The 21,091-nt window shown below is 49.2% G+C and overlaps 1 protein-coding gene across 1 annotated transcript in view; it reads left to right on the top strand.

The window, feature by feature from the left end:
- Positions 1-613: 613 nt before the first annotated feature.
- Positions 614-21,091, top strand: part of PIK3R6 (phosphoinositide-3-kinase regulatory subunit 6) — a gene marked incomplete at its 5' end in the record, with an annotated part of 48,395 nt that continues 27,917 nt past the window's right edge. The window contains 3 exons of the mRNA XM_082605534.1: positions 614-778; positions 1,433-1,541; positions 13,583-13,684. Of these exons, the coding sequence (XP_082461660.1) occupies positions 614-778; positions 1,433-1,541; positions 13,583-13,684 (376 nt within the window). The remainder of the gene's footprint in view (positions 779-1,432; positions 1,542-13,582; positions 13,685-21,091) is intronic.

Genomic DNA, 21,091 nt, shown 5'->3' on the forward strand with positions numbered 1-21,091 from the left:
GGTTTAGAAATGTGTTGGAGATTCCCCCAAATATTGCTTAGCTTCAAAATATGAGAAAAAGGGGCTTCCCTGGTGGCGCAGTGGTTGAGAGTCCACCTGCCGATGCAGGGGACACGGGTTCGTGCCCCGGTCTGGGAAGATCCCACATGCCGCGGAGCGGCTGGGCCCGTGAGCCATGGCCGCTGGGCCTGTGCGTCTGGAGCCTGTGCTCCACAACGGGAGAGGCCACGACAGTGAGAGACCCACGTACCGCAAAAAAAAAAAAAAAAAAAAAAAAAAAAAAATATATATATATATATATATATATATATATATGAGAAAAAGAAAGAATAAGACAAACTAGCAAACATGTCACCTTGGAGGTGACCTGCTCCCCAGCACTGCTCTCTCCTGATCATCAAGGTCAGCAGATGCTTTTTGGTGCTCTTCATCCATGTCTTCTCTGCAGTCTTGGACACCATTGACCATCAAGTCCTTGACACTGTCCCATCCCCAGCTTCCATGGTACTCCACTTTTCCTCCTGACCTGTTTTTCCCTCTTCTGTACTGAAGGAAGGATGATTTGGAGTGATCCAGGAGAAGGGTTGGGAAGAGAATCCCAACTTCACTGCACATGCGAAGGCCTGGAGGTGGGAGACGGCCTGGATCATTAAGGAACTGCAGTCGTTCTGGAAGGCGTCAGAGCAAGGGGATAAAGCCTGAGGTTGGGGATCAAGGAAGGACCAGATCAAGAAGGGCCTTGCAAGTCATGCGAAGGAATTTGGCCATTCTCTTGAAGGTAATATTGAAGGTTGTAACAAGGTGTAACGCGATCAGATTTGTGTTTCACTATCAGAAAGAGACCTTTGGCTATGAGGCGGAGGCAGAGAGACATCAGGCAGTTGTAATAATTTAGGAGAAAAACTGTGGTGACCTCATGACAGCCATGGGGGATGGAAAAAAAAATGGGACGATTCATGAGACAGTGACAAGACTTGATGCTGTTTAGGTGTAACAGTTGAGGGAAGGGGAGGTGTGAAGAATGACACCCAGGTTTCTGATTCTGAGCTGAGCAGCAGAGAAGTGGGTTTAGAGGGTGAAACGAGGAACTGGCTTTGCACCTGTTGAGTCGGAGGAACTTGGGGCCATCTGGCTGATGGTGTTGGGGCGGGGTTGGCGGGGCGGTTCTTGGTGTGTCTGGAGCTTGAGAAAGAAGTCAGGGCTCCCTGCATCGCTGCCCAGGCAGCACCAGCGGGGGGCCCACAGAGGTGCCACCCTCCCACCCAGTCAGAATAAAGAACCTCCAGTGGCCAGTGGCTGACCACAGACACTTCTCTAGAAAGCAACCTTGCAGCAGGATGTGCTCTGGGAGGAGCTTTGAGGGCCATGGGGAAGGGGAAGGAAGAGGAGGGGACAGGGCCAGGCCTGTGTGACACTGGGCTTTTCTCTGCAGGTCTGGAGGCTGCAGACACCAGTCAGGGCTCGTCTAAGACATCAGGTGGTCCCAGTCTGGAGGCCTCCCTGCGCCGGACTGTGGACAGCTGAGCTGCAGCTGAGCCAAGGTAGGCGCTGGCTGGGGGTAGGGTCTCCAGGGAGGGAGCCGGGAGAGGCAGATCTGAGCAGAGCAGATCGAGGGTCCGGGAGGAGGGATGCTGGAAGGGGAGCCCGTGAGGGGCAAGACACCCCTGGCGCTTACGAATACACGCCCAGCCTTTCTGAGACGGGTTGCCCAGATGTGGTAGCTACTATGACCATTCTGCCAAGTTAAGATTATCCAACCCAGGCGGTCCAGTGGTTAGGACTCCGCACTTCCGATGCAAGGGGCACGGGTTCGATGCCTGGTGAGGGAACTAAGATCCCACGTGCCTCGAGGTGCAGCCAAAAAAAAATTAGAAAAAGATTATTTAGTCCATTTTCACAAGAAGAAAGGGTGCAGGACCCTGTGAGAAGACCTCTCCTTTCTTCTCCGAATCCTGTAAATGCCAGTAATAACAGGACTAATTATTCACGCCTGGTGCTATAGAATACATTCATTAGCCCATTGGATTCTCATGGGCAATTGGAGGAAGGCTGGGTATGTTTATAATGCCCGTTTATAGGTCAGGAGACTGAGGCATCTTACTTGCCAAAGACTACAGAGTGGGTAAGCAAGGCACAGGGCTCAGAGAGAATCTTCTAGGTCCCCATCTGTGCCCCTCCTGGGACATCATCTGTCCATCTCTGTCCCGGATCTTGGCCATTCTCTGCATACACACACACACACACACACACACACACACACACACACACACACATTCACACACACACATTCACACACACACAGATCGAGCATCTTCTACATGTGCAGCCAGCACCAGAGTCCAACCAGAGCCGTGTCTCCGTCCTTGAGAAGCTGCCCGGCTGGTGTGGGGTTGAGACACGGCTGTGAGTGACTAACACAGACAGTAACAGGCACCGGGGCCGCTGGCGAGGTGAGGTGTGCGCGCAGGTGGAGAGAGCCCCGCAGGTGTGGGATCAGGGAGGGCTCCGCGCAAAGTGGCACCTGGGTCTTGAGGGAGACAGAGGGCTTGTGCGCAGAGATGGAGCAGCAGGCGTCCCAGTGAGGGGAACAAAGTGCGGAAATCCAGAGTAGGAGAGCGGGTGTGAACAGTGAGAAAGAACAGCTAGAGATTCAGTTTGGCTGCTAACGCATGGGGTTTGTGGAGACCTTAGCAGCTTGGGCCTGTCCCGTTTCTTTATTTAGCTCTAAGTAAGCGGCTTCTGAATATCATCTCACTGAGTCCTCACAGTAATCTTACGAGGTAGGTGCTAATATTAGGTCTCCTTTAAAGACAGGGAAACTGAGGCACAAGGGCTCTAAGCAACATGTTGCCATAGCAACAGAGAGGCTTGGAACCCGGGCAGTCCAGCACCAAATGCTACCTGCCCGGCTACTCTGCCACTTTCCTGTTACCTCCTCAGCTCTCATGGTGGATGTGAATGCCAGGCTGGCTCGTGGCTTCCTGGTCTGCATCCAGGCCCTGTCACATTCCTCCCAGGCTCCCCCTGCCCCCCTCCAACAGGAACAATGCTCTCCTCCTCCCCCCTCGACCAGCCCTCTCGCATCCAGGTGTTTCCTTCCCAGCCAGAGGCAGACTCAGCGAGGAAGTGGGCCTGCCCGGTCCTCAGGGGACAGCTGGGGAGCAGGGCCCTTGGGAATCTGGAAAGCCCAGCGGGCCTCCTGGGATGAGGGTTGACAGGGGCCCCCTCAGAACCCCAAGCTCTGCCTTTCCACCCCTCACTAATCACAGGCTCTAAACCAAAGAGCTGGGCGTGTCGTCTGGCAAGTCTGTCTCTACAGAGAGAAGAACTCAGAGTCCTGGAAATGGCATCTGCCCCAATATCCTGGGGGCGGCCGGCTGGCAATGCGGGTGGGAGGAGAGGGGAGTGGTTCAGTGGTGGGGGGGGTCCCTTCTGTCTGTGCCAGGGCGGTGGGTGCAGGACAGGAGGGAGGCAGGGGTGTGGTCCTGGGAAACTCCGTGTCTTTCTTCCCAAGGGGTGGCTTCTCCTGTCTGAAGAGTCTGGCCCGGGAGCCAGCCACGGGGCAGGCAGGGGATCTTCACGGCCAGACACTGACCTGGAGCCAGGCCTCCTCAGTCCTGCTCTCTGCAGCCCTTCCTCCAGCCGGGAAGTCTTTCCCACGATCTCTTGCACAGAGAGAATGGGCAGCAGCAGCTGCGAACAGGGTCCCATCTGCTTCTTCCTGCTGCGTGTCACAGAACCGCCTCTGTGGCTCTGTGGCTGGTCCTGTGGCCTATTTTACCCCAAGGCAGTGAACAGCCATGTGTTTGCACCCGCCCTGAGGACTGTTCATTGCTAATGTTCTGTGTTTAAGGAGGAATGTCCTTTTTATCCCAATTCATTCATTCACTCGTTCATTCTTTGTTTCTGGTCTCACCCCTCTGCTGGAAAGGGTCTAAGATTTTACCCTCCTTGTGACTAACAGGTTAGCGTGCCATAATTTTAGGGATGCTGGCAGAAAACACGAGATTCTAGAGTCAGAGACCCAGGTGGTTATCACTCACGGTGCAGCAGGCAGTGTGAGCGTCCTGCCCCCAGGTCCCCTGGGAGAGCGGGGAGGTGGCCCCAAGTGGATGCTGTGCTTCACGGCTGAGATTAGCCCTGAACTAAGGAAACCCCCAGTGTTCACGGTGGGCTGCGAGCAAACCTGCCATCTTTGCCCTGGAAGGAGACATTGTGTCTATCATACTGGTCGGCAAAGAAATCCACCCTTGGCCCTGGAGGAGATACTTGCTGTCTGTTCCAAGGCTGTTCACGATACAAACCTTCTTGAAGAAATGATCTGGAACAAAAGCTCACCAGACACGCACAAACCCGGGAGGACTGTCTGCCAGCATCCTCCTACTGTCCCCTCGCTGACTGCACCCCAGCTGCACTGTCCCTTGAAAACCCTCGGGCACCTCCCTCCTCAGCGCTTGGGTGGCTGTTCCCTTCGTATGGAACACGTTTCCTGCAGACATTGCCTGGCTTGCTCCTTTCCTCCCGCAGGCTTCTACTCAGATGTCACCTCCTTAGGGAGACCTTTTAAAATCGCACCCCCAACGCTGGAACCTCACGATCCCCTTCTCAGCCGTATTCCTATAGCACTTGTCAGCATCTTGTATACAACTTAATTATGGCATTTATTGTCTTCCCCCACTCCCACCCTCACTACACACCCTCAGGAGTGCAACCTTGATGAGAGCATGTGTTTTTGTCTACTTTAACTTATTGCCACATCCCCAGGAGCTGCAACAGTGTCTCACACTTAGAAGGGGCTCAAAACATATTCGTTGCGTGAATGAATGAATCCATCCACTTATATGATCTTCAGCTGAAGACCTGGTTCTCCTACCTTGAGTCTATAGGACAGATAAGGCTCAATCACTATAGAGCAAATGAGACAAGGAACGAATAGCACTGGCCGGGGATGGGGGTGGGGGATGTATGAGAGGCCACAGTGCCGTGACCGTGGGGCTGCCCCCAGGTGGCTGGGATTCGCCCCTTGGCCGCTTTCCGTGCTGCTTGTACCAGCTGCTGGGAATCTTCCCAGCTGGTGGCAGAGGCTGGTGTGTTTCTATCCTGTGATGTCGCATTCTTGCTGTGACTGGAGGAACTGGGGGAGGGCAGGGGCTTGTGAGCTGAGCTTGGACGTGCCATTTGCCTGGTTAGCAGCACAAAAGCCACAGTCGGTCATCCGAGGTGGAGCCGGAGACCAATGCCCCGCACAGAGCAGCGTCCTTACCACTGTGTCTGGGACCCCCTTCCCATGGGACCGCTGCCTCTTCACCAGTATTTTGAGCATCAGCATCATCTCTGTTTCCTGTGCCACTTGCCATAGCAACCATGCTGAACAGACTTGATTCCGTTCCCTAGCCTGAGAGCGTCTTGGGGACAGGGACCCTGTCTTGTCTTCATACAAGTGCTTGACATTCATGATGCAATGCATCAGGGGCTACGGAGAAGTAGAGAAGTGTACCGTAAATGCCTGTCGAATGACTCACATGGCACCTCGGGGCAACTGCAATGCCCAGCTCACATCAGGCGTGTCTGTCATGAACTCTCCTCTCTGAGAACTGTGACCTGGACCACAGTGGACAGTCCCCAGCTTACAATGGTTTGTTTGACTTAAGACTTTTCGACTTTATGATGGTGGGAAAGCAGCGTGCATTCAGTAGAAACCATATTTCAAATTTTGATCTTTTCCCAGGCTAGCGATATGGGGTACGATATGCTGGGCAGGGCAGCTCCTAGCCAGCCACATGATCACAAGGATCAACGACTAATACGCTTACAGCCGTTCTGCACCCAGACGACCATTCTGTTTTTCACTTTCAGTAGAGTATTCAATCCATTACGTGAGATAGTCAACCCTTGATTATCAAGTAGGCTTTGCGTTAGAAGATTTTGCCCAACTGTAGGCTAATGGAAGAGTTCTGAGCTGGTTTAAGGTAGGCAGGGCCAAGCTGTGATGTTCTGTAAGGGTAGGTGTGTTCAATGCATTTTCGACTTACAATATTTTCAACACACAATGGGTTTATTGGGATGTAACCCCGTCATAAATCAACAAAGATCTATATAGCTTGTGGGTTGCCAGCTTGTCTGCCTCAAAGAGCCCAGCAGGAAGCATGAATGATGCCACAGACCAGCTGACAGTGGTGGGTGCAGTAGGAGGGGCGGGTGCCTGGCCCTTCCAGGGGGGCAGCTGCAGTCCAAGCCCACTGATTGTTGCCACGTGGAATTATGGGCCCATTGTTTCCCAATCTTCCAGTTATTCCTTCTAAGTAAAAACTGAGAATCTTGATTTTTATGTGAAATCTGACTTTTAAATGTGGGCTACAGAGTCAAATTTTCTAGAACCATGGCTGCTTCTAGGGAAGGAGGATGCTTGCTTTTTCACTGTATAGCATGTGTACCTTTCAGACGTTTGCCATGGGCAGAGTTTTTAGCGTGGGCAGTGAATTCTAACAATATGCCAGGCAGAGCAAGTCTCTGGTTTTGCAACAGAGAAAGGGTTTATTCATGAGGCAGCCAATCGAGGAGACGGGAGAACAAATCTCAGATCTGCCTTCCTGAAGGCGAGGGGGTGAGGGGTACTTATGAGATAAAGATGAGGCGTGTGGAGCATGGGGAAAGGTGATGGGGACAAGAAAAGGTGAGGTAATCATCGTCCTGTGCAGGTGCAGCTAAGCTACAGGCTTCTTCATGGGACACATGCTCAGAAAATGGTGTCATTAGCATGTTCTGAGGGTGGAGGTATTGGGCCCCTGACGCCAAATGGTCACCAAGTAGACATTTGCGCCTGCCCAGATGGAGGGTCGGTGGTCTCAACCAGTCTTAATGGGCTCAAACTCAAACTGAACACAACTTTGAGTTCCTAAAAAACAACTTGGGCAAAGGTCTTATTGTTCAGGCTTCATGACACTTGGAGGACACGCAAGTTTTTGTAAAAATAATTAAAACGAGCCTCATCAGCAAAGGCAGTTTATTATCTATTAATGGCTAACTGATAACTACCCTTGGTTTCTATGTAATATGTGTGTCATCAAGCTTGCTGTGGGCATGGACACCAGTGTGCCAATCGTGGGCCGAGAACGTGGCGAGTAGGGCCACACCGCAGTCAGTGAGAAGTCACGGGCTGGTAGACCCCCAGCTCCTAAGGGCAAGGACTGTGTCTCATTTATTTACCTCTAAACGTTCAGGCCTGGCACGATTTCTGCCACATGAACAGTGTTCCATAGGTGCTGTTTGATTTACTCAGCAATCTCAGTCCCTCGAAACACCGCCAGGAGCTAGGAAGAGAGCCAGAGGGCCTCGGAGCAGCCCAAATAGATGTTCCAAGAGCGTGGGAGTTCCATGCTCTTTTTTCATAGATCAGTTTCTCGGGCTTTGTCTCCATATTTTACATACAAGACAATGCCATGTGTTTTTCTGGCTTCCCAGCCTTCAGCAAATTGGAAGTCTGGTGAAAGCAAAGACAGCAACAGGGCAGCCACCAGCACAGAGGAGCCTTTGTTCCAATTTAAGAGAGGCATCCCCTCTGAATAGACAGATGACAGCAAGCGCCCTTTTGGATGGACTACAGAGCCTCGCCCTGCCTGGCTGGGAGGGCCAGTGAGGCGGTGGGCCAGACGGCAGCCCCGTCCACCCACTTTGTGCGAGGTGCAGTCCCCACTGCTCAAACGGGATTCATACCTGAGAAAGTAGGAACCTTTCAGCGTAGGATGGAGGCTTCCTTCACCTACCAGCAGCCCCTGAAATCTTCACTGTGTTACGGTGAGGTACGTGCAAGTCAACTCCCATGAGATTCATCGAGAAACCCTCAGAGGCCAGTTTGGGTGCTTAAAAGGGCAAGGTTTATTTCCTGAGAAATCTACATCATCCTGAAGTGAGACAACTGAGCTGTTGCTGCGTTTTACCAGAATGACCTGGGTTCTGCCTGTTTCCATTTCCTGTCTGGTGCAGGCTTGACCCCTGAGGGCTTTGCCCCATACTCGTGTGGTCAGCAGCCCCAGAGGACAGGAAATAGATTACAGAGGTCCCCTGCAGAGGAACAAGGGGGTGGCACAGCGTATACCCGGGACCTGCACAAATACATACGGGCACCGAATACATGGTTGATGAGTGAATAAGTGAGCGAATGAATGAATAGAAGAATGAAGGAGGCTTTCTGACAGCGATTGTTCAAGCTTCTTAGAATTTTGCTTTCCATTAAACATCATCCCAGACCACCCCCAGCTTTACATAGTTAAGTCCTGAGAATACACTCCTCTTTTTTTTTTTTTTTAATATATTTATTTGGCTGTGCTGGGTCTTAGTTGCGGCACATGGGATCTTTAGTTGCGGCATGTGGGCTCTTTTAGTTGCGGTATTTGGGCTCTTTTAGTTGCAGTATGTGGCCTCTAGTTCCCTGACCAGGAATCAAACCCGGGCCCCCTGTGTTGGGAGTGCAGAGTCTTAACCACTGGACCACCAGGGAAGTCCCTACTTCTCTTTTTTTTAATTGATGTGTACTTGATTTACAATATCATGTAAGTTTCAGGTGTACAACACAGCAATTCAGCTACATATATTCTTTTTCAGATTCTTTTCCCTTATAGGTTATTATATAATATTGAGTATAGTTCCCTGTGCTATGCAGTAGGTCCTTGTTGGTTATCTATTTTATACATAATAGTGTGTATATGTTAATCCCAGCCTCTAATTTATCCCTCCCCCGACCCGACCTACACTTCTCTTTTAATCTATATCTTTGTGGTTTCTTTTCCTTTAAGGCTGCTCAATGGTCATTATTAGCTGATTCCTCCCCGACAGAAGTTTAACTGTGTGTGTACTTTATTTTCCTCGGGCAGAGGGTGCTCTGTGAGGTTTGGAGCAGGGGAAGAATGGGTACGGAGGGAAGGGAGGGGGCCGTGACTGGGCATCCCAGGCTGAGATCTGAGCTCTAGCCCTGGTTCATCATTCATTGGACATGTGACTTCAAATATTTCTCCAAAATATTTATTCACCGTCTCCTGGGTGCCGATAACTGCCTCAGGCACTGGGCACGCTGCAGTGAATAAGAGACACTCAAACCCACTGTTTGTGGAGCTCACATTCTAATGAAGAGCCCAGAAGACTAATCATTACATGGGAAAATTTCTGATCCTGATGAAAGCTATGAATAAAATAAGAGTGTGGGGACTTCCCTGGTGGCACAGTGGTTGAGAGTCCGCCTGCCGATGTAGGGGACGCGGGTTTGTGCCCCGGTCCGGGAAGAACCCACATGCCGCGGAGCAGCTGGGCCCATGAGCCATGGCCGCTGAGCCTGCGCATCCGGAGCCTGTGCTCCGCAACGGGAGAGGCCACAGCAGTGAGAGGCCCGTGTACCACACACACACACACACACACACACAAAAATAATAATAAGAGTGTGCTAGAGCATGACTGGGAAAGCTATTTTAGAAAGACTGGTCAAGGAAAGGCCTCTCTACGGAGGTGACATTTCAAATGAGACCTGAGTGTTGAGAAGGAGCCAGCTGTGAGGAAAGCTTGGGAGAAAGGTGTTCCGGGCAGAGGTGTGCAAAGGCCCTGAGGTAGGACTGAGCTTGGCTAGTTAGAGGAACACAGAGAGCCATGAGGTGAGATCCTGGTGAGCCAGAGGGAGAGCGGGATGAGATGCAGCTGAAGAGGAGCGCTGAGGCCAGATCGGGCAAGATTTAGGCAGGATGAGGGGTGTGGACTTTATGATAAGGTCTAAGGGAAGTCATTGGAGGGCTTCAGTCAGGGGCTAGGTTGTAGGGGGAAGAGTGGAAGCTGGGAGACCCACTGGGGGCACTGCCATAATTTGAACAAGAAATGATGGTGGCTTGGACCTGGTAGGGTGGTGGGGTTGGAGCAGAGGTTATGACCATCCTTCTGCACAACCATGTAGCCGATAGAGGGGGACTTGAGAACACAGCTTCTGGGATCCCACTGGGAAGCTTCTCTTTGTCTCCCTCCACCCCTGGATTTGGGGATCTGCCCTGTTCCCACTGCCTGTCCACCTTGGGCGGTGGCTCTGTGTTGCCATTTTCCAGCTCCTCCGTGTAGACTGGGAGCACCCCAAGGTCTTCCACTCACAGTCGAACTTTCATGTTTGAAGTTTCATAGTCCATTTAGATTTCAGTGTCTAGTCTTGCCCACCAAAACCTGCCACTGCGCATTTTTAGAGAACGAACAGCATGAATGCCTGACACCTTCCTCTCTTGAGTGGAGTTTTAGTTCCCCGACCTGCATGCCTAGCCCTTGATCAAAATGTCATCATGAAATAGTCTGACATTCTAGCTGGTTCTTCTGGGTGTCCATCTCACAAAGAGAGGAGGAGACTGCAGCTCAGAGAGGCCCCCAGTGGGCCCCCTGGGGATGGGGGTGCTGGGACTTGAGCCAGATTCCTCAGACTCCAGAAGTCATGCCCACAGCTCAGCATGGTCAGCCTTACAGTACAGCAGTCCCAGAGACCCAGGGAGGAAGAGAAGAGCAATTATTTTAATAGTTTTACTGTTTTTTCCCTGCGATTATAAGTTACACGCAGAGTGTAATTCAATGGCTGTGTCCTTGAGTGATGAGCTCACAGGTGTCTATTTTATTATGCTTCCCAACTTACATACATGTCAGCTCTCTCTTTTGTGTGCCCTCTGGCACATAATAAAAATAAAGTCAAACCTATTTCATATTAAGACATCAGATGTAGAAATGTATTAAAAATGAAAACCAGTGCCTATGGGTAAGTGATACCACTTTTTTTTTTATAGTTTAGTGTGTATCATTAAAAGATAAAGGACTCACACATATATACCCAGGGAAATCTGAATAAAAAGGTATCAATGTCAATATCCTGGTAATGATATTTGAACTGCAGTTTCACAGGGTGTTACCACGGTGGGAAACTGGATAAAGCACATGTGAGATCTCTGTGTTATTTCTTACAGCTGCGTGTGAATCTACAGTTACCTCAACATTGAATGTTTAATTTAAGAAAAGACAACAGCTGTTACTTTTTTTTCAAACAGAACTAGAAAACTATTATCTCCCTCCACCCAAATTTTTGTGGTGTTCAAATTCCCAGGTGCCTTGAATGTCATAGTTTTTTGTAATAGTTTGAATTAGGATCAAAATAAGATTCACTTGGTTGATAATGTCTCTTAAATCCTGTTAATCTGTAGCCCCCCGCTTCCTTTGGCTTTACGTCTCCCCTCCTCACCTTCACCCCATCTTCCCTGCAATTTATTTGTTAAAGAAAACAGAATGTTTGTCCTGTAGAGTTTCTCAAATGCTGGATTTTGCATCCTGGTAATATCCGTATTTCCTGTAAATTGGTAATTAGATATAGAGGCTTATTTGCATTTAGAGTATATAAAATATGCACAAGCTTAAAAAAATTAAAATGGTAAAAAAAAGGGTATATATTAAAATGTCAATTATTTTCCACTCCAGTTCCTCGGATGTTTTTCAAGAGGTAGCTGTGCCTTGTGTGTAAATGATCTGGTTTTTTAAAGATGTGAGAGCACCATTGAACAAACAGTCCTTTTTCTTGGTAGATTCTAGAATTTGGTAAAAAGCCAACTAAGCACACAAGCACGTGATACCAGTTACAAATTAAGATGTGGGTTTCTGGGCTTCCCTGGTGGCGCAGTGGTTGAGAATCTGCCTGCTAATGCAGGGGACATGGGTTCGAGCCCTGGTTTGGGAGGATCCCACATGCCGCGGAGCAACTAGGCCCGTGAGCCACAACTACTGAGTCTGCGCGTCTGGAGCCCGTGCTCTGCGACAAGAGAGACCGCGATAGTGAGAGGCCCGCACACTGCGATGAAGAGTGGTCCCCACTTGCCACAACTAGAGAAAGCCCTTACACAGAAACAAAGACCCAACACAGCAAAAATAAATAAATTAATTAATGAACTCCTACCCCCAACATCTTAAAAAAAAAAAAGATGTGGGTTTCTCTCTTTTTTTAATACTTTTTTATTTTTTATATTTACATACAGTAAAATTGACTATTACTGCTATGCAGTTCTATGAGTTTTAACACATATATCGATTTTACCACAGGATACAGAGGAAATCCATCACCCCAAAAGTTCCCTCTTGCCCCTCTGTAGTCACCCCCTCTCCCTATCCCAAACCCTTACAACCACTGATCTATTTTCTTTCTCTTTTTTGGTAATATATTTATTTATTTGTTTGTTTGTTTGTTTGTTTGTTTGTTTGTTTTTGGCTGTGTTGGGTCTTCGTTGCTACATGTGGGCTTTCTCTAGTTGCGGCAAGCGGGGTCTACTCTTCGTTGCTGTGCATGGGCTTCTCATTGCAGTGGCTTCTCTTGTTGCGGAGCACGGGCTCTAGGCGTATGGGCTTCAGTAGTTGTGGCACGTGGGCTCGGTAGTTGTGACTCGTGGGCTCTAGAGCACAGGCTCAGTAGTTGTGACACATGGGCTTAGTTGCTCCGCAGCATGTGGGATCTTCACGGACCAGGGCTCGAACCCGTGTGCCCTGCATTGGCAGGCAGATTCTTAGCCACTGCACCACCAGGGAAGTCCCTAGCAGGCGGATTCTTAACCACTTTGCCACCAGGGAAGTCCCTTCAGTTGTATTTCTTTTTTTAGTAGCTATCCCAGTGGATGTGAAGTGCTTGCTCTATTTTTTTAAACTATCCTCATTCGATTTTTGGTACCAAGGGCTGGCTTTTTCAGAGAATCTTTTCTTCTTTCTCTATTCTTTGGCACAGTAAACTCTGTGCTAAGTAACATAAAAACTTGCTTCACTCTGTAGGTTTGAGAGAACTTATCAAAGGAACCATCTGAGCTAGATACCACTTTTTAAGAGCTAGTTACGTGACCTCTTTCTCTGTTTCCTCACTGGTTACTAATATAAGCAGTTTTTCTAACTCTTCTAGAGCCTTCTGAGTCATTTTTATTTTCCTAGAAAACTGTGTATGATACAGAGGGTTCAGACTTTCTTTATACAGATAAATGTCCTATGGGATGTTTATCATTCCTAATATTGTCTCTTTGTTTTCTCTTTCTCAATTAGCTTTCCCAAGTGTGTGTGTATGTGTGTATTTTTTTTTCTTCAAAGAACAAGGTCTTGGATTCTTTCAGAGTTCCTCTGCTTTTCAGTTGTGGAGTGTGTTGCTCTGGGAAGCAGACTTTGAGCATCCCTCCCTCTGGGATCACAGTGGGGCAGCCTGTGGTCATGATTGAGGGCATGAGCTCTAGAGGCAGATGGTCTGAGTTCAAGTGCTCACTCCTTTCCTTACTAGCTATTTGACCTTGAATCGTTATCTGTCTCTGTGTTTCAATTTCCCCATCTGTGGAATGGGGAGAAAATAGTGCCCACCTCATAAGGTTAATATTGAAGAGTTGATAGTTTTTAAGTGTTTAGAAGAGTGCCTGGCACATAGCAAGCACCATAGAAGCACTTCTTAAATAAATCTAGACTCCCTCCCCTCCAGTTTGGGAGAAGCCTCGGTCCCCTGGGAGCCTCTCCATTCCACAAATATGCTTAGTACACGTCCCACCACTTACACTAACTGTCTCTTCTTTTGCAGAACCAGCTCTTTGCAGGAAAACAAGCACCTTACTTTCCATTCTGCTGCCTGAGACAATCACATCCTCCTCACACTTACCCCAGGCCCCCATGGAGAGCTCAGGTCAGTATGGTCTGGGAGCGGGGGTCTGGTGTGCCTGTTTGCAGAGTGGGGAAGGCCCAACTGGCAGGTGAGGATACCCCCAGGGCTGGCAGGACCACCTCTCCCCAGCGGGGCTGAGAGACCCGCACTCAGCTCCCCAAATGCGAGACCATCTTGAGAGATGGACATCTACACGCTTGTACGAGCCCCAGCTGCCGGCAGATCACTGAGCTGGACAGTGGGAGTAATGACAATAATAGCAAATATATATTGCCAAACATTTGCATTTATTTAACAAAAATCTCTATAGCACTTACAATATATCAAGTAGTGGGAAAAGCACCTGACAAATATTAATTCGTTTAGTCTTCATAAAGACCCCATAAGATAGATATTATTATTACTTCCATTTTACAGAATATGGGAGGGGCTTCCCTGGTAGCTCAGTGGTTGAGAGTCCACCTGCCGATGCAGGGGACACGGGTTCGTGCCCCGGTCCGGGAGGATCCCACATGCCGTGGAGTGGCTGGGCCCGTGAGCCATGGCTGCTGAGCCTGCGTGTCTGGAGCCTGTGCTCCGCAACGGGAGAGGCCACAACAGTGAGAGGCCTGCATACCGCAAAAAAAAAAAAAAAAAAAAAAAAAAAGAATATGGGAAAGTGAGAGAAGACAGGTATTATCCCAAGGTCACATAGATATTATATGGTCAAATCAGGATTTGAACCCAGCAATCTAGCTCCAGCATCTGTGCTGCGAATGACTTCTCTACGGGTTGCCTCATGCAAAACATCAGAAGGATTCTGCGAGGTAGGGATATCAGTACAATTGTCCTCATTTTACTAAAAGGGAAACAGGCTCAGAGAGGTTAGGTAATTTGCTCAAAGCTACAGAGCTAGTAAGTGGCAGATCCAGGACTGGAACCCACGTCTGGCTGATTCCAAAACTTAGACTCTTCTCCCTACACCATCCTGGGACAACAAGCAGAGATGACCCTTCCCCCAAGATGTGTATCAACTAATGTTCACCTGGCAAGTCGGAAACCACCCCTCCGGCCACCAGGCATAGACTCCAATACTGTTGAAGATCCCTGTCCCAGGGATGGGTAGGGGACACCCCGAGGCAGGCACAGCCACCAGCTTGTTATCATTCCTAAGACAGCATCCTTTCCACACCCCCACTCACCCTCAGAGAGCCTCACCCAATCAGAAGAAGCTTCAGCCAGTGAATCTTGGTGTCCCAAGGTTCCTGGTCGTCTGTAACCAGCTGGGGTTTGGGCTGGGAGGGTAAGGGTGGGGACAGCGCTGTGAAAATCTCCTACTGAACATTTCAAAACCAACTTACTTTGCACTCACTTTAATTACAACAATTAAGACACATCGGTATCGTGTTTTAGGAAGGGAGGTATACCGATAAAGGTTCTTTGGATACAAGCAATAGAAACCTATATGGTTCATTTAATATTCAAAAATAAAAAGTGGCTGAGCATTGAAGGAACAGCTGAAGCACCAGGCACCAGAAAGGGCAGGGAACAGGGTGGATCTGCCACCAGGACAGGAAGAGGGAGGCTCTCTCCACTCCGGGCTGTCACCCACACAAAGGTCACCCAGAGGGAGAGAGAGTCCGTTGGCCAGCTTGGTCCCGTGCCACTCCAAGGCCAGGGCAAAGCAGGGCACCTGGGTCACAGTGTCACCAGGGTTATAGTGAGCAGGGAAGGCTACAGGGCAAGAAAGACCACCAACATCCACCCCCAAAGATGTGACAGATGACCCCCCCGACCCAAAATCCAGTGGGTGAGGGAAGCATCCCCAAATTAGGATGCTTGCCCTGAAAACTCCGAAAGGGAGTTTTTCCATCAGGACCAGGGACTGCAGTTGTCCTGGCTGGCTTTCCAAATTATAGTTGTTTTTAACTTTTCCCACCTTCCTACAGCCCTTAGAGTCCTCTCATCCTAGAGTCAAGAAGAGGGGCACCTGAAAAGTAAGACGTTTATCTTGAGGGCTGCAAAAGAGCAATGTTTCAAGGGCACCAAAGGTATTGTTATTTTGCCACTCCTGCAAACGGGCAAGATCACAAACCTTTTTAGAAACATCTGAGCCTTTATACCGCACGGGGGGAAGGTGGGAGTCAGGCACGGGATGGAAGAAAGAGGAGCATGAGCGTTTTACTCCAGCCAATGGTGCATCTGGGTCCTGAGCACAGGATTTCAATGAGCGGCTGAGATGCAGAGACAGAGCTGTCTGTTCACCAGGGGATTCTCAGACAAGCCCTCGCCCCTGGCAGGAAGGGCGGTCGGTAAGGTCCAGGTGGTCAGCGTGTTGGGGCCCCATGGGCTCCGGGAAAATGGAGCCCAGCTCAAAGGTCAAGGTCAGGTAAAGGTCATCCTCCAAAATGGAAACTAGTGAACACAGCACGTACCAAATGACATTCACCTGTACAGAGCTAAGCTGCCTCGGGTATTCCAAGGCTGAATTGGAACAGACACAAACAAACCATATTCTTCTCAATTGTATTATGGCTCACCTGGCATGAGGTAGTGGGACCCCTGGGTTAGTGATTTTATTGTGATTTTAAAGGGAAGGGACCAGAAAGAGTTCATTGGTATGTTTCCATTTCCATTCCAGGGAGGGGGTTCTGATTCTGACAGCTGATACCTAGAGAGTGGAAAAGGACAATTCTCCACAACATCCTAGTTTGAGGGAAACACCCCTTGAGAATTATGAATTCATCTCTTTGGTAGTAATTTTGTGTCCCTGTAACCTTCTCATCTGGGTGGTTATGTGCACCAGCTGGGGCAGGCTGAGGGAATTTTAAGTTTGATTATACCACCAGCTTTCCCTATACTGATGCCAGGGTCCTCTCTGGGCATGTTTGTCAGGGTTCTCCAGAGGAACAGAACCAGTAGGAGGTATATACATATAGAGAATGAGATTTATTATAAGGAATTGGCTTACATGATTATGGAGGCTGACAAGTACCAAGACCTACAGTCAGGACAGCCAATGGTGTAAATTCCATAGAAGCCAGCAGGCTCCAGACTCAGGAAGAGCCAGTGTTTCAGTTCAAGTCCAAAGGCAGGGGAAAACCAGTGTTCCAGCTGGAAGGCAGTCAAGCAGGAGGAATTCCCTCTTCCTTGGGGGAGGGTCAGCCTTTTGTTCTATTCAGGCCACCACTGATTGGATGGGGCCCACCCACATTAGGAAGGGCAATCTGCTTTACTTGATCTATCGATTTAAATATTAAACTCATCTAAAACACCATCACAGACGCAATCAAAATAACATCTGACCAAATATCTGGGTGCCCTGTTGCCCAGTCAAGTTGACACGTAAAATTAACCATCACAAGAGGCTATGGGACAACTTCAAGAAGACAAAGACTGGTCTGCTTGAAAAGAATCTTAGGAGATTTTATTCCTGTCATGGCTGGACACAAAGAGAGTCAGAGCACTGGTGTCTATAAGGGTTACATTTCTAAACAAAGGTTATATCTTTTGCAAACAAGCTAACGGACAACAACAAAAATAATAGTAATAATAATAAACTTTCTCCAATTGTATTCTTTTAAATAAATTTATTTACTTTATTTATTTATTTTTGGCTGTGTTGGGTCTTTGTTGCTGTGCTCAGGCTTTCTCTAGTTGCGGTGAGCGGGGGCTACTCTTCGTTGCAATGCATGGGCTTCTCATTGCGGTGGCTTCTCTTGTTGGGGAGCTTGGACTCTAGGGGCACAGGCTTCAGTAGCTGTGGCTCACGGGCTCTAGAGCACAGGCTCAGTAGTTGTGGCACACGGGCTTAGTTGCTCCGCGGCATGTGTGATCTTCCCGGACTAGGGATCGAACCTGTGTCCCCTGCGTTGGCAGGTGGATTCTCAACCACTGTGCCACCAGGCAAGCCCCTAATTGTATTCTTTTACAATAGATTCTCCCACCACCGTGAGAGCCAGGGGTATTGCCAGGGAGGGGCCATCCTGACCCTGTGACTTAATTCAGGGATGATTGTCCTCTGTGAACTCTGAGCATCTTGTCACGATCAGTTATTCATATCTCCAAACTTACCGCCTAAGGCAATAATTCTCACTGAATTAGATTAGTTCTGTAATCCTGTACATTAGATTCTCCTGGGGAGATATTTTTTAAAATGGATTAATGGGCCCCACCCTCCGATATCTGATTTATTTGGTTTGGGGTGGGCTCTGCATTGGTATTTTTTTTAAGCTTTCCAGGTGATTCTAATGTGAGCCAAGGGTGGGAAGCAGGGGAAAAGCAAACATCTAAGAGGGGGTTGGGGAGAGATTTGACTGTCTAGGATCGCAGGACAGTGGAGAGCTGCCTTTGCCAAGTCCTGGGTCAGCTTTGAGTGGCTGGACGTAGAAGAGCAAACCCTGAACTGTGCGCGTCCTGCCGCCGCAGGACCCCGTCAGCCTTTGTTCTCCCTTCCTTCCTCCCTGTTGTCTCTTTAGCTGTAATAACATCTACCCTGGTTGGAGAGCGGGGAACCCTTTTACAGCCAACTTTATCAGGGGCGTTTTTGTCTGCATTCAAGCCCCAGGCACACATAGGTAGACACGTGCTCACAGCCTCACCTGGGTGTCCCCTCTTCCCTTCCCCCAGTAAAGAGGTGAACGGTCACAAGTAAGATGACAGCTTTGGACGAAGTGCATTTTGGCAAACAGAAAGCTCTGCTCTGTCAGAAAGTTCCGTGACCTTGTGGAAGTCGCCTCTCCCCTCTGAGCCTCATTTCCCACTCTGTGAAATGGGCAGAGAGCCAGCCTCCAAGGTCCCTCTGGGTCTGACCTTCTGTGGTTGGAGAGGCGATATGGGGCGACTTTCAATCTAGATTCCACAAAACAGGGAGCACAGTAATTGTTCTGCCAAACTCACAGGGCTCTGCTCAGAATCCAGTGAGACAATACACACACTTGGTGTGTCCCTGAGTCAGAGAACCGTGGCTGCCGTAACAGATGACCCCAGTGTCAGTAGATGAACACAACAAATGCTTATTTCTTACTCATGTCACCACCCAATCTGGGCTACAGTCTTTCAGGGACAGAGGCTTCTTTCCTCTCGGGGCACCATCATCTTCCACATATATATTCCAGGCTCATGGAGGATAGGGCGGAGGGTTTTATGGCCACGCCTGAAGGTGGCACATACCACCTCCACCACGTGCCATTGGCCAGAACTCAGCCACATGGCTCCTGTCAAACAACAAGGGAGTCTGGGAAATGTAGTCTTCTCATCTACCTGCGACAAAAATGAACTTGGTTTGATGAACATGTACCACTGTCTTGCTACGCCTACATAAGACTCTCTACATGTGTACCATTCAAGTGCTATTTATTTTATTATTTTTTTAATGTATTTATTTATTTATTTATTTTTGGCTGCGTGGGTCTTTCTCTAGTTGTGGCAAGCAGGGGCTACTACTCTTCGCTGCAGTGCGTGGGCTTCTCATTGCAGTGGCTTCTCTTGTTGCGCAGCATGGGCTCTAGGCATGCGGGCTTCAGTAGCTGTGGCTCGTGGGCTCCAGAGCACAGGCTCAGTAGTTGTGGCGCACCGGCTTAGCTGCTTTGAGGCATGTGGGATCTTCCCGGACCAGGGCTCGAACCTGTGTCCCCTGCATTGGCAGGCGGATTCTTAACAACTGTGCCACCGGGGAAGCCCTCAAGTGCTATTTAAATGTTAGGTATTAATAGTAATCTGGATACCTGATAGTTATATCCTATTCCTGGATGGAGGGGTGGATAATGAATGTTATTTATTTAGTGGCTGTTCTGGATCAAGAATGCTGTTAGACATTGCATATCATGTATAAACAACCCTGAGATACTTGAGGCACGAGAAATATTATTTCTTTGGCTTAAATCAAATCCAGCTTCAAGCTCTTGTTTTCCAAGGTCCGTACAAATTCCAATGTCATTCACTTGCGGTACCCCCTCCTCTCCTTGGGATCCTGTGAGAAGGCCAGGGGTTACAACGTCTGGATGATGGGAAGTGTCCGTGGTCTTCAGTGCACTATGGCTGCAGCCCCCAGAACAGCTTGAATGGTCCATAAGGAGACAGAGGGCTCCTTTGGGGACATTCTTGTGCTCTGGCAAAAGTGGCCCAGGAGACCACAGCAGTGGCACTCAAGCACACAGAGTTTAGTGCTTAGCTGCCCTCATCTGAGATCTTTGCCACCACCGGTCAGCTATGTCCCAGCCAACCCTGGTCTTCCTCCTTCCTGGGTCCCCATAACCCTCACGGTCTTGGGAGTCCAACCTTCCACCCTTGAATTGCCACGCCCCTCATCAACTAAAAGCAGCAGGCTTCACCCCCATCCCTTGGAGACAACCCAGCTTGATTGTCTCAATCAGACAGCCAGGGGTCTCAAAGTCAAGGGGCCGGAGAGAGGATGTAAGTAAGGGAAACAAGGAGAGTGACCACTCTGAAGCCTTAGGGGAGCTGTGCCCTGTCTCAAGGGGCAGCTGCTCCCCAGCCCCTGTCACTGTCACATGTAAGAAGAATGCATGCCCAGTGTCGACAGACTTTCAGGAGATGCCAGAAATCTGAACTTTTATGCAAAATCTCCTGATTTGTGAATGTTGGCAGCTAGTTCAATTTTTTTTTTTCCAAGACACTCTATAAGCTCAAACAAGACACGTCTGCAAGCCAGATGTGGACCAAAGCCTGAGAGTTTGTTCCAGCTGCCCAGACTTTTGAAAACAAAGTTTATTTGGGGTTGTCTCCCGGGGCTACTGGCAGAGTCTAACTTCTCCATTTTTCTCTGAAACATAAAAACTTAACTCCCTCTGCAAAGCAGGAGAACCTAGGGCTCAGAAGACAAAGGTTTGGCTGCGCTTCTAATGAGGGGGCAGGGAGGAAATCACAGTTATCACAGTTTTAAGTCTATTGTGTAGTCCATGGCGGGGAGGTGGGCAGAAGAAGGGAGGGGAGAAGGAAGAAAGAAGGAAAGAAGAAATCGGACATAGCATTATTTTTTCATAACTCACCGTGCGTTAACTCATTTATTTTCATGCCAGGTGGAGCTCGGTAGATGGAAGGATGGCTTGTGACAAGACTTCTTTCCAGGCTAAATAACTTCCTTGCCAGTTTTGGGAGATGCTGCACTGCCCAACAGAGTGGCCGGGTGGGCAAACGTGCGCTGTAACACCTGCCCACTTCCTGCCCGCTCTGAACCTGAAGGAGACTCAGATTCAGACCTGGACCTGGTCTGGGCAGGGGAACAAGTGAGAGGCAGGAGGAAAGTGAGGGTTTCAGAGATGCTGGGTGGCCCCAGCAGACGTACAAGGGCCCACGCCAGAGCCATGGAAGGGCCAGTCCATGAGCACCAGGGCATGGGGTGCCTTGACCTAAACAAATTCTAGCTCCTGGACTGCAACCTGCTGGTTTTTTTAGATTGGTCCTCTCTACCCTACCTATTTCCAAAGG

Source organism: Mesoplodon mirus (genome assembly GCF_964341445.2).
Source record: "Mesoplodon mirus genome assembly, chromosome: 18".
NCBI lineage: Eukaryota > Metazoa > Chordata > Mammalia > Artiodactyla > Ziphiidae > Mesoplodon > Mesoplodon mirus.